Source organism: Rhinoderma darwinii, chromosome 3 (genome assembly GCF_050947455.1).
Source record: "Rhinoderma darwinii isolate aRhiDar2 chromosome 3, aRhiDar2.hap1, whole genome shotgun sequence".
NCBI lineage: Eukaryota > Metazoa > Chordata > Amphibia > Anura > Rhinodermatidae > Rhinoderma > Rhinoderma darwinii.
In genome coordinates this window covers 20,774,703-20,789,236 of record NC_134689.1, presented here as the reverse complement: position 1 = coordinate 20,789,236, position 14,534 = coordinate 20,774,703, and the positions used below count along the sequence as shown (strand labels likewise).

The following is a 14,534-nucleotide window of genomic DNA, read 5'->3' as shown; positions in this document are numbered from 1 at the left end:
CAATTGGGAGAAGGGAATAAGACACTGCAGACCACTGGCAGCGGCTTATCTCCTTACAAACACAAGGATCGGGCATGTTGAAATCCAACCGCCCGATCCTTATCTCTCTCAACATCTGTAGTCCGGGGAGAGACATCATCTGCCGTCCAAAATCGGCGGGCTTGGCAGCCATTCATCTATTATGTATATTATGTGTACGGACTTCAAAAGAGACAGCCGCAGGCATGCATGGAACTTGGATCTCAAGTTTCCTTAAAGGTGTTGGTCCCAGAGGTGAGCAGTGTACACACTCCCCATATAAATTGCGACAGCCAGGGGCGAACTAGAAGATGCTGAATCCCATAGCAAGCTTTTGATAGGGCCCTCTAGTAAATTTTGGAGCCCTCTTAAATGTTTCTACCTTCGTATAGGTTTCCAGGTCATAAATACCTACTTAAAGAGTCATTGAATTAAAAAAGATATATAGATAAGTAAATATGATAGGCCCTGGGGTACATGCCCCTTATGCCCTCCCTGTAATCCGGTGCTGTGTATGGCCACCTTAAAGGGGAATTCCATGTATCATAGAAATAGAAGAAAATATTCCCAAAATGAAGCGGCGGTGGTGTGCTGTAAAATGTCCAAACCGTATCTACTGAGGGTTCAGTCACCTGCAAAATAACTCATTAAATATCAGTTGTATTATGAGCAATGTGTCAGATATTTGGAGTAGCGGAAATCTCTGAGGAGTGTCAAAGGGTGGAAAGTACTTTACATAGAACCACAATCACATCCTGAGGGGATTAAGCAGGTGATGGAACCTGTCATGTTTCTAGGAAGATATATTACAGTACATTTCCAATGCTCGACTGCTGATCCATTCATATTTCTCCTCACCTCGGTCTTGCAGTGAGAGGGAACGGGGGCTCGGGATGGCCGTTCTAGTGATTGTGGGGATCCCAGCGGCGGGGTCCCCAGTGATCAGACACTTATCACCTATTTTGTGTATAGGTGATAAATGTCTATTGTGGAAATACCCCTTCAAAGGGACAAGACCTGAACATAAACTGAAGGCTGCCATTATTTTTTGGGATTATTTTTTTTCTACAAAGGGAATAATTTCTTATTTTATCCAGTTATGGTGAATATCGTTGCGTCCAAAGCTAGGGTAATGTTTAGCCATTGATGTGAGGTAACCAAACTCTAGTAGTCTGATAGTCTAATGGCGGCAAAATGCCTGCCACCACTATGTATATCCATCTCAACATGGCAACCCTGCCCTGGGTCAGTAATGTGTTGTCCTATCTCCCAACTTTTCCACAGGTCAAAGGGAAATTGTTCCTGTGTCACGTTAGAGGGTAAATATTTGGATATTAGTTTTCCTCAGATGTCACAAAAGGTTTGTTTGTTTAAGACATAGATTTTTTCTTCATCTGACAGGCAATTCAGTAAAATTCCTTCCCCCATATCTCCAGTTCTGCGTAAGGCCTGGTTCACATCTGCATTGGAGGCTTCTTTAGGGGACTCCGTGACAGATCCGACCGGTACCGGAAAAATAGCGTAGCAACCTGGCTACCCTAAATGGGTTTTCCGATTGGCTACATGGAAAAAATGCAATCAAATAATAAAAGATCCATTACTCACCTGATGAATTCCTCAGTGTTCCAGCGTCGCTGCTCCGGCGGTTCTCGCCGGTCTTCTTTTTCTGTTCCACTGCAATGACGTGCCCACGTGGTTATACTAGGGGACCGTTGGAGCGGCGGCGCAGGAATGGTGAGGGATTCATCAGGTGAGTAATAAATCATGTATTATATTATGGCATTTACCCCCCTTGGACAATCAGAAAACCCCTTTAAGGTAGCCAGTTCATTGTGCCACCTTTACATTATATTGCAGTGAGCGATTAGCCATCTATTGTTTTATTTCTTTTCATATTTCCTGTTACTGAATCTCATTTTTACATTTTCCGTTCCAGGAATAAGTCATCAGCCCTCTCATCTTGAGAAGATTTGGTCTCATTCTGAAGTGATAAGCCCACGCTGGTTGACGCCCAATGGTCTACAAAATAAACTCAGAAACAAAGTGAGTGGATTGTGTGCAAATGGCATTGACCTCTGTGATTCAATCCGAGAATATTGCAATGACGTGCCTATAAGGGCGGATTTACACGAACGTGATTTGCGTCCGTGCAACCCGCGTGAACTTCATGCGGGTCGCATGGACCTATGCAAGTCTATGGGGCAGTGCACACTGTCCGTGATTTTTGCGCAGCGTGAGTCCGCTGCGTAAAACTCACGACAGGTTCTATATTTCTGCGTTTTTTGCGCATCACGCACCCATTGAAGTCAATGGCACCCATTGACTTCAATGGGTGCGTGATGCGCAAAAAACGCAGAAATATAGAACCTGTCGTGAGAAAAGCACGTAGTGCTTTTCTGTTTACATTCATTTTTTTACTGCTGTTGCGCGAATAACGTGCGTCCCACGGAAGTGCTTCCGTGTGGTGCGCGTGATTTTCACGCACCGCACCACATGGAAGCACTTCCGTGGGACGCACGTTATTCGCACAACAGCAGTAAAAAAATGAATGTAAACAGAAAAGCACTACGTGCTTTTCTGTTTACAAACATCCAAGCGGAGTGTCATTAACTCCTTAACGCCGAAGGACGGATATATCCGTCCTCAGCAGCTGCTAGTTCGCGCAGGAGGACGGATATATCCGTCCTGTGATGGCGCGGGTACTGAGACTGTACCCACGCGATCAGCGGCAGGAGCACGGCTGTTATACACAGCCTGGCTCCTGCTGCAACTGCCGGAATCGAAGCGCGCGCCGATTCCGGCAGTTTAACCCATTAAATGCCGCTGTCAATAGTGACAGCGGCATTTAATGTGTTTGACAGAGGGGGGAGCTCCCTCTGTCACCCGATCGGCGCCCCCGCAAACAAATCGCGGGTCGCCGTCGGGTTTCCATGACAGCCGGGGGTCTAACAAAGACCCCCAGGTCTGCCTTCAGCATCTGCTTGTTAGGCGATGCCAGAGGCATGACCTAACAGGTTGCCTGTCAGTTTTACACTGACAGGCAATAATGCTTTGGTATACTAAGTATACCAAAGCATTATATATGCGATCGGCACATCGCATAGTGAAGACCCCTGGTGGGACTAAAAAAAAAAATGTAAATCCGTTAAATAAAGTTTGTGAAAAAAAAATAAAAAATAATTACAGTCAAAGTCAAATAAAACTACTTTTTTGGCCCAAAAAGTGGTTTTATTTAGTAAAACGGTCAAAACAAATCACACATACACATATATGGTATCCCCGCGTTCGTAACAACTTGACCAATAAAATGAACATATTAATTAAACCGCCGGATGAACGGCGTCCAAAGAAAACGCAAAAAACAACGTCAAAATTCTCTGTTTTCTCCCATTCCCCCCATAAAAAATAAAATAAAAGTTAATCTATAAGTCCTATGTACCCCAAAATAGTACTAATAAAAACGACACATTGGCCCGCAAAAATCAAGCCCACGTACGGCCACATCGACGGAAAAATAAAAACGTTACGGCTCTTGGAATGCGGCGATGCAAAAACAAGTAATTTTTTTCTAAAAGGGTTTTTATTGTGCAAACGTAGGAAAACATATAAAACCTTTACATATTTGGTATCCCCGTAATCGTGCCGACCCACAGAATAAAGTTAACATGTTATTTACGCTGCATAGTAAACGGCGTAAACTTATAACGTGAAAATCAATGCTGGAATAGCTGCTTATTTTCAATTCTCTCCTAAAATAAAGTTAATAAAAGTTAATCAATATGTTATAAGCATCTAAAAATGGTCCAATTACAAAATACATCTCGTCCCGCAAAAAACAAGCCCTTATACGGCTATATAGACGGAATAAAAAAAGAGTTACGACTCTTGGAATGCGACCGTGAAAAAACAAAAAATAATCCTTGGTCATTAACGTGCAAAATGGCCCGGTCATTAAGGGGTTAATGATGGCGGCTGCGTGAAAAGCACGCAGCCGCGCACCATATGAGCATGACACACGGAGCTGTTAAGTGCCTTTTGCGCGCGCAAAACGCACACGCTCGTGTAAATCCGCCCTTAGGCTAAGTTCACATCTCGCTTTTAGGGCTGATTCAGACGAACGTGGCGTTTTTGCGCACGCAAAACACGCGGCATTTTGCCTGCGCAAAAGCCACTTACCTGCTCCGTGAGGCAGCAGCATATGATGCGCAGCTGCGTGGTTTTCGCGCAGCCGCCATAATTATGACACGCCATTTGGATGTTTGTAAACAGAAAAGCACGTGGTGCTTTTCTGTTTACATTCATCCTTTTGACAGCTGTTGCGCGAAACAGGCAGTTCGCACGGAAGTGCTTCCGTGCGACCTGCGTGGTTTTCACGCACCCATTGACTTCAATGGGTGCGTGATGCGCGAAATACGCCGAGATATTGAACGTGTCGCGCTTTTTACGCAGTGGACAAACGCTGCGCAAAAAGCACGGAATGTCTGAACTGCCCCATAGACTTCTATTGGTCCATGCGTGCCGCGTGAAAACCACGCGACCTGCACGGACTCACGTTCTTGTGAATCCGCCCTTAATGTATGTCTGACGTGCAGGTTTTGACATGAAAAAACAGTATCAAAACGTGTACATTGATTTCTATGGTCAGGACGGATGCCCTAAGGGCATGACCACACGTGGCGGAATTTCACTTAAATTCCGCTGCGGACACTCCGCAGCGTTAATCCGCAGCGGAGCCGTTTGTCCATTGACTTACACTTTAATTTAGCAGTGTTCGTTTAGACGAGGCGTAAAATTCCGCTGCGGAGCATAGGCTGCGGAGCGGAATTTGGTGTCCGCAGCATGCTCTGTCTGTTGCGGAGCAGTGGCGGACTCATGGCGGAATTTCTCCATTGACTTCAATGGAGATTCAAAGTTCCGCAATGAAGTCCGCAGCTGTCATGCACATGTTTTGTGTGCTGCGGATACGTCTTGCTTTTTTAACTTGACATTTCTTCATTCTGGCTGGACCTATGTATTTCTAGGTCTACAGCCAGACTGAGGAAGTCAATGGGGCTCCCGTAACGACGGGAGCGTTGCTAGGAGACGTCAGTAAATAGTCACTGTCCAGGGTGCTGAAAGAGTTAAGCGATCGGCAGTAACTGTTTCTGCACCCTGGACAGTGACTACCGATCCCAATATACATGTATCTGTAAAAAAAAATGAAGTTCGTACTTACCGAGAACTCCCTGCTTCTGTCTCCAGTCCGGCCTCCCAGGATGACGTTTCAGTGTAAGTGACGGCTGCAGCCAATCACAGGCCAAGCACAGGCTGCAGCGGTCACATGGACTGGCGCGTCATCCAGGGAGGTCGGGCTGGATGCCGAAAGAGGGACGCGTCACCCACCAAGACAACGGCCGGTAAGTATGAAATTCTTTTACTTTCACTAGGGAAAGTGCTGTCCCTTCTCTCTATCCTGCACTGATAATAGGGAGAAGGGAAGCACTTTTCCCGCAGTCCGCAGCAGCTAGTCCGCATCAATTTACTGCACATTTTGTGCAGATCCGCAGCCGTAATCCGCAACCCGGATTAGGTGCGGCATTGATGCGGACAGTTGCGGAGGAAATCCGCCACGTGTGGTCATGCCCTAATGGTGTAGTTTGTGCATACGTTTTGCGTTCTTACATTCTAACCTTTTTTTTTTCCATGTCCTGAAAAGCGTAGTTTACTACGCTTTTCAGTACTTTTCCAAAATGTATACCACGCGTATACATTTTTATTTGTATTAAAGTCAATAGCGTATGCAATCTTAAACCCTACGTTTGCATACGTAAGACGTATACGTTTTTCTCACTATATATGGGAAATCTTGACTTTACAAAATTAGATTTAGCTCAAGAACAAAAAAAGTATACGTTTTTTAGGAGAATGGACGCAAACGTATAAAAACGTATACGACGTATACTACAGGAACGTAAGCGTATGTTACAAATGCATAGGTTTTTGTAACTTTAAAAACTTACACCTCGTCGTATACCACAAACGTGTGCACAAAACAAGATGTGAACTGAGCCTAACCCGGCATCTGATAATCCAGGACTTCCAATAATCTAGCACAGAACTGCATAGGGTAACTAAACTTTTAAAAAACTTTTGACAACAAGCGGCAGAAGCGCCCGGGTGAGCGCTGTGCCGCTTCATTTCTGATCGCCTTTTCTTGGAAATTGAGCGGTGTACAGGCTCAATACAAGACCAGGTCAAGAAGATTTAAAGTCATAGTGGCATATTTTATGTTAGCATTTTATTTTGTGCATCCTCAAGGTTTTCTACTGCACCTTTAATACTGGATTAAATGAATTTTACTTTATCTCCTGTCCCACAGATTCCTTTCTTTAGGTTTTAAATGGCTATACCAGGCCAGCAACCATTGTAGCCAAAGATCTAGCATAGTTTACTGATCATAACCATATTTAATTTTAAAAATAATATTCCTTACCATATAAATTCTATTTTTCATCTATCCTCCCAGTATAAAATAACTGGTTCTACTGGGATGCAACCGATGATACTGTTCATCCTAATCCTCCTGGTTCATGAACACAATGCCAGAACGACAGATCGGCTGACACACAGTTGGGGAGTGGGAGGAATATGACTACATAACAAGTCAGATTCGCAAATATTTTTTTTCCAGTATCCGACATATGCAGAAGTGATGGTGATGGCTGAAGGGAGGAAGATGACTCTAACTCTAAAGAAAAACGAGTGAGTATGAAATCAAGTCATGAATAAAAATTCTAAAAATCTTAGAATATAGAAAATATAGCAATTTTTTTTTTTGCCTGCTCTATATACATAAAGTGTGGGGGCGGAGATTTAAAGGGCTTGTTCACTTTTGGCACCTGCAAGGGTTTTCCCATCTTGGCCAATTATGACATATCCACAGGATATGCCATAAAAGTCTGATAGATGCGGGTCCCACATCTGGGAGCCGCACCTATCTCTAGAACGGGGCCCCCAAAACCCTGTTCTAGTTCACTCGGCTCCGCTGTCTCTCGGCCACTTCCTGGTTAGGTGGTTGGGAGTTACGGAAACAGCCGAGTGCTCGCCGAGCTACGCTGTTTCCGGCACGCCCGACCACCTAACCAGGAAGTGGCCGGGAGCCAGCAGAGCGGAGTAAGCTAGAACGGGGTTTAGGGGGCCCTGTTCTAGAGATAGGTGCGGTTCCCAGATGTGGGACCCGCATCTATCTGACTTTTATGGCATATCCTGTGGATATGCCATAATTGTCCAAGATGTGAAAACCCCTTTAAGGCTCTCACTGCTGGAGAATTAAGGAAATGAAGCATTTCCATCTCCAGAAAGAGCCTCTATTGATAACAGAAGGGGCTTCCTTTGGGGAACCCTCCCCCTATCAACCATGGGTGCCTTAGTAGGATGTTGGGAGGAGTTGTCCAAGGAGGACCCAGAAAGAATATACATGCACGAGGGATGATGGGGCAATTGCTCATAGGCCTCTACCATCCTGCTCCATCATTTCTATATCTTCCTCTGTAGGTTGTATCATATTTACATTGTGATGCTGGCTGTGTGGTATTTTTATATTGGATGGCACTATTATTTTATATATTATGTGGGCAACGTATGGGACTATTATGTCAGCACTGTATGGTGGTATTATTTACGAACATTATGACAAAAAATTTTGGCTAGGATTTACCAGCTCCAGTATTAATGCTCCAGTATTAATTCTCTACATGGCCCCAGTGCTATGTCTATAAATATAGGCAGAAAATTGAAATTCACTCAGATTGTACGTCTTCGATGTGCAGTAAATGAATGCAATGCTTTGCAGCTAGACATTGCAGCATCCATAAAGCATCCAATAGTGATGTCAGAAGTCATTTTTCACATCTTGTTCCTTTAAGTGTCAACGGCCGCCAATCACTGATAGAGATGTCTTTAGATCTTAAGAGCTTCCTGTCTCCTGTCATGAAAGTGAAATAACGGACTCAGTCTTTTATGCCAGAGGACGCCAGAGAAAATCTCAGATCAATTTATAGAAAGCAACAAAAGGGCAATTGCAAATAAAAATCAAAGCTGAGATGTAGAACACGGTGACTCATATTTATCTATGTAGGCCAGATATAACTTCCTGCAGTCTTCTCCTGCCTCCATCTCAAAGCATCGGGGAAGGGGGAGGGGGGATGAATTGGGGAACGTACAGATAGAAAATTCCAGATTTTTCTTTTTAAAATGGAGAAATGTTAAATTTTGACTTGTGGTCCTGCGCTATGTGACTGCGGCGGTCGGATGCTATCCGCAGCAGTGATGTATTGTCCGGAGGGGGACAACAGTGACCGTTACCAGAGAATTTGTAGAGTCGTTTAAACTAGATTTTTTGGGAGGGTCAGAAAACCCCTTTACTAATGTCCTACAGAAAGGGCGTTTTTTGTAGCGGCCCTCCATTCGGGTTAATTGAGGGAACTGCCTTTGCCTTGACGCACATACGCGCTAATAGGATTGGTCGGACAACCCCTTTAATAAATAATTATGAGGAGCATTGGTGTCCTGTGGCAAACTTGGGTTCACTATGGAAACACAAAGTTAGCTTTTTACGGTCAGCGGGTCAACTCTTTGTCTGAGCGCAGCTGTCAGGAGTCCCAGCCTCTTTGTTTTAGCAATCGTCTAGAACCGGTGGCGGTCCTGCAGTGCAATCACCACCGACTACACATTTATAGCATATCCTTTAAATAGGCCATCAATTTATGTGGTGTGAAAAGCCGAACAGATTGCTGATCTTGGTAATTGCTTTCCTATAAAACTGTGAACATAAAGTGAATCTCCAACTTCTAACACCATGTTGTTTTTAGGTCATAAATTCTATAGTGATTAATTTTGTAATATATCTTTATGGCAGTCAGAGCTCCGTTTAACTGATACAAAGCTTCAAGTTCCCTCCAAAGACATCATTTGGGCTGCATACTGGTTTATTATTGAGATGAATGTAGACACTGTATGCAAAAAGTTCCTAAGCTCCCTCTAGTGGTGGCTACGGGATGTTATCTTTTAAAACCATGTCTATGCAAGAGAATTGTTGCTCTGTATCAGAAAACCAAAACTCTGACTGCAATAATTCTATAATAAGAAATTAATGAATGTTACACCTATTTAGATAAAAAAAAAAAAAAAATGGAGTTCAAGGGTGGAAATTCATTTAAGCCGACAGCTATTGCCCCACACACGACCGTAAGTGTTTTTACTGTCCGTAAATATGGTACGGATGCACTTATGGAGATGTCCGCAATTGCGGAAGCGCCCGTACACTTTTATGGGGGACTCCGGGCCGCAATTGCGGACAGGAATAGGACGTGTTCTATATTTTGAAGATAATTTCTATGTCCTGGACACACATCCGTAAGTATACGGAAAGGTGTATGTGGCCTATAGAAATGAATGGGTCCACAATATCATCCGTAATTACCTGATCTGTAATTACGGATAAAGACTACGGTCGTGTGTATGGGGCCTCACTCCAACATCTGCTGTTGCGCGCAGCCGGGAGGCACCCATACACATTAGATTGTCGGCTGGTCCCGCTGTTTATCTTGTGTATGGCCGGCTTGTAGGGACAAGGGGAAGTGCATTCTTTAGGAGGTGCTTGGAAATGAGTAAAATAAGAGATACGCTCCATTCATGAAAATCCACAGCTCTTCCGCTCACACTCCCCATTGTTAAATGATCGCAAATCATGGTAATCTTATGCCGGCTGCAAGATGTGACCTTAAGAGCCATTTACTGCCCTTGTCTGGTGTGAATGATGAGATCATCTCAGTGACATCACATGGAGTATGTGTGCTGGACCCGTCTCACACTGATCTCATTGTGTGATAGATCTTGCAAAGGCTTTTAGCCAGAATATTCCCCTGTGACATCCATCATGCTTTTAGCTTAATGAAACCTGTAGCTGAGCCTCCCCCCCCTCCTTTCTGCGGAGGAGAGGAAGGGGACGGCGGCCTGCTTTATGACAATCTCTAATGACATTATCTTTCTCAGGCTTCCGAGACGAGAGTCTGGAAGGAAAAAAATTATGAATGAGTAAGCTAAACGGCACAAGGAAAACTGATTATTCAGAACTTACGTTGGGCGCCAACGTTAAAGACAATCTATCAACATGACATATTATATTAATATAAACTGTGCAATATGCATTAATTGATCTAGGACGGTCACTAGAAATTTCTTGCATAGTTGCTAATTGTCCATCAAATCAGGTAGACATGTGAGGCGTAAATTAAAGGAGCTCGTCCTTTTTGTACAAACCCTTTTTATATTGCAGGTCCCCTTCATACATGCTCATAGCAAGAGTCTCACATTTGGGATTCCCTGCAATCATAGGACATAGGATTTCAACGAGCACCCTCCGAGGACTATGCTGCATGCATCTCTGGACTAATAAAGGGGGCCTGGCCTGGGGGAACCACTATTGATTAACATGCCATATAAGTATTTTTTGTAGCTGATGCGGCAGGAGACAGTGGGACCAGGGTTAGACTGGGGCACAAGAGAATCCACTAATATGGCAATGGGGCCCTGCCACTATAGCACCCATTTGGTACAGCAGATGACCTAAAGCTGACTTGGATTTATAATTTTTTGGGGGTTAATTCACAGATAACCTATTGGTCAGAACTGATGATTCAAGTCCGGTGTTTGATCGTGCTAGATCACAGTGTGAATGTGTACGTGCTGTTTCATGTTTCAGATTATAAAATATCCAACAATGTTGGATTTCTTGCAATGGCATTTGTGTGACAATTGGAGACTAGATCACAATGGATTTTCATCCTCTGAATGTAAACAATGAATGATTCTGCGTACTGACAGCAAGCAGAGATCTTTAAAATAGTTATATTAAATTGCATAGCTTTTCATTATACGATTAAGCCTTTATTTGAATAAGACTGGACCAACCCTTTAATGAAATTTTCCTGAAATGTTTGCACGAACTGGAAATCTAATATTGTGAATGGGGAGGTAGCATGAACGGTTGTGCGCGGTCCCATGAGAGTCATCTGCTTTCTGTATATCTCTTGGGACAAGGCTGCCATGGCAGCAGAGAAAGCTTCTTGCTTTTGTCAATGTCATAGATGCTAAATGCAAAAGCTTTAAGGTTTTTTTTCCAGCAGGGGTGTATATTTTCCTGAGTGCCCGGGGGCACTGACTGGCTGCTCTGCCAGGGTATGTAGATACAGGACTAGTGAACTGAATCTGAAGGAACGCCTAAGGGTATGTTCACACGAGGGCGTCCGTTTCGGCTGAAATTACGGGGATGTTTCAGCCTGAAAACATCCCCGTAATTTCAGCCGTATCGGCATGTGCAGGCGCTTGAACGCCGCGTCCATTACGGCCGTAATTAGCGCTGCTATTCATTGGAGTCAATGAATAACGGCTCAAATTACGGCCAAAGAAGTGACAGGTCACTTCTTTGACGCGGGCGTCTATTTACGCGCCGTCTTTTGACAGCGGCGCGTAAATTACGCCTCGTGTGAACAGACAAACGTCTGCCCATTGCTTTCAATGGGCAGATGTTTGTCAACGCTATTGAGGCACTATTTTCAGACGTAATTCGGGGCAAAAACGCCCGAATTACGTCCGTAAATAGGCCGTGTGAACATACCCTTACTACCACTCTGTTTTCCGATAATTGTAAAAGCCCCTTTTTCGTGTACCCCGTTCGTCATCTTGCGTGCCTGCAGCGACTGGCCATGGTGATGGTGAGCTAAGGGTATGTTCACACGCTAGACTAAAGACGTCTGAAAATACAGAGCTGTTTTCAAGGGAAAATAGCTCCTGATTTTCAGACGTTTTTTAAGGCACTGGCGATTTTCGCTGCGTTTTTGGAGCTGTTTTCTATAGAGTCAATGATAAACTGCTCCAAAAACGCAGTTTTTCCCATTGAAATCAATGGGCATATGTTTGGATGCGTTCTGCTTCCGATTTTTCGGCCGTGTGAACATACCCTAACAGTAAAACGGCCCATGTTACCAACCGCTACCAATCACAACACAGCTTTCATTTTTCTTAGAGCAGGTAAAGAACTGAAAGCTGCTCTGTGATTGGTTGCTATGAAAAACATGAGTTTGTTTCCCTATTGTTGATCACTCATAAGGGTATGTTCACACGCAGTGACCAAAAACGTCTGAAATGATTTTCAGACGTTTTTATAGCAACTCGCGATTTTTGCGGCGTAATTTACGGCCGTTATTGGAGCTGTTTTTCAATGGAGTCAATGAGAAAAGGCTCCAAAAATGTCCCAAGAAGTGACATGCACTTTTTTTTCGCGGGCGTCTTTTTACGCGCCGTATTTTGTCAGCGACGCGTAAAATTACACCTCGTGGCAACAGAACACCGTAAAACCCCTTTCAATGGGCAGATGTTTGTAGGCGTAATGGAGGAGTTTTTTCAGGCGTAATTTGAGGCGTAAAACGCCCGAATTACGTCTGAAAACGGTGTGTGTGAACATACCCCTAAAAGTTAATAGATCTGTAATAAATTCCTGTCGTATAGTCATAAAGTGAGACTGCTGTACTCGTCATTATCTATTCTAGTAATAAGCTTTGACCTCTATTAATTCATTGTGTTTAGGTCGCATAACAGGATGACATCAACTTTGGTTTATTGCGGCTGTGGTCAGAGTGGCCAACCATCCCCCAACCAAGATTTATTACAGTAACTAATACTTCCTTGAATCCACATTTAACACATTCATCACCAAGGGCTTACAAGGTCAAGTCTTTCCATTAGTGCAATTGATAAAGTATCTTCATTTATCGCAATGTGCTGACTAATCGTTTGTAAAAAGAATCCACTTTAATATTTCTACAAATATGTTTTGCTATCGTCAGCAAATGTAACTCAGCATCTTCGGGACACGTTACGTTATCGTTGCTTTTTTAGCTTTATTTGACACCATTTTTCCGACTATATGTTAATGTAGAAAAATCAGTTGTCACGTGGAAACCATCAGCAAGCAGGTTAATGATAATGTGCATACCCAGGACAGCCCCACTCTGTCTAGTTGTGCAGTTATGAGACGGAAGCGCAAGATAAATTGACATGGTGCAGATTTTAAAACACACCACAGGTCAATTTACGGACAAAAAAATTCTGCACCGCGTCGATGAAATAACTTAAAATCTCATTTACTTTGCTGGTACTGTATTACGCTGCGGATTTGCATAAGACCGTGTGGCCTAAGAGCTTGGAATATGATCTATTCTTTTGTGCTAGCAGTTTTTATATGTGTAGTCATTTGAATGGGGCTGAGATGCAATACCAGATACCACCTATGGACGAAAGTGGCGCTGTTTCTAAAAGAAAGCAGCCAGGTTTTTCTAATCTTCTACATCCCCTTTAACATGTTTCGGTCCATCCTCCCCCATACTTAGGGAGACATGGGGTTGAGGTGAGGTGATTTTTTGGGGGGCATTTTATTAGACTGAAGATCTGTTTTGGTATCACTTCCTCTGTTTGCAGGCAATTAAGCGATTTAAAATAAAACCATAATCTGCATTACGTTGAAAATGGAATAAGGATTAGCCTGGATTAAGGATTAACTCTTTGTTTTCATCCCCAGGCAACTCATCCACATGAATTACAGACAGATCCATTACAGCTCCAGTGACATTCCTATTGTACATAAACCCAACATGACGGTAGGAGCCTTTTCCTTACTTTCAGCCCTCACTATATTGCTCTGGTTTTTACACCCCCCCCCCTCCGAATCCGATTGCCCCAATTTTAGTGAAATGCACTAAAGCAATTTGGAGGTGAAATTTCATATCGGAATTGTATTCTATATAGCAAAATAAAACGTGATGACATTTTATGGGACGGGTGAATACATACAATGCGAAACAAAAGCCATGTTCACACTTTGCTTTCCATTTTTTTTTTCCCCAGTATATTTTGATATAGAGGAAAATTGTCGATCTTTCTATTTTCCATTTGGTGTTCATATACATCACAACACATCCTCTTATCATCTGTCACTCCCAGATAACCCACAAATCCACTTCCTATTTGTGGGTCTGGGAGGTTCGTTTTCCTGTTTCCTATAGAAATGAAAATGGACCAAAAACAGGTTGTTATCCATTATTATCCGCGAATTCCAATGCTCCATCCAAAAAAAATTACAACTGGAGTTTCCTATTGTAGTCACTCATTAGGGGTTCATCCAGATGCTGTTTTCCAAGCAGTAACTCAAATATGTTTGGGTTTTTGCTTAGCAACGTTGGACGTGGCATGAAGGATATTCATGGGTGGTACAGCCATATTTCCATGGCGTTGTGTTGATAGGCACATGTTACACCTATTTACTGAAGGCGTTGGTAGTATGTATTGATTGACAACACCTGCACACTCTAGAGTCGGAGTGGGTGCAAGAATTTAAAAAGTTAAGTAGACATTGCATTACTTATCTGGTACAGATCCTGAGCTACAGCCTGCAATATATTCCAGAGCTGCATTCACAATTC

The 14,534-nt window shown here is 43.3% G+C and overlaps 1 protein-coding gene across 1 annotated transcript in view; it reads left to right on the top strand.

The window, feature by feature from the left end:
• The window catches only part of ADAM19 (ADAM metallopeptidase domain 19), a 75,416-nt gene that overhangs the window by 2,553 nt on the left and 58,329 nt on the right, over positions 1-14,534 (top strand). Inside the window, exons 2-4 of the mRNA XM_075856095.1 lie at positions 1,952-2,061; positions 6,689-6,759; positions 13,634-13,712. Coding sequence (XP_075712210.1) covers positions 1,952-2,061; positions 6,689-6,759; positions 13,634-13,712 — 260 coding nt within the window. The remainder of the gene's footprint in view (positions 1-1,951; positions 2,062-6,688; positions 6,760-13,633; positions 13,713-14,534) is intronic.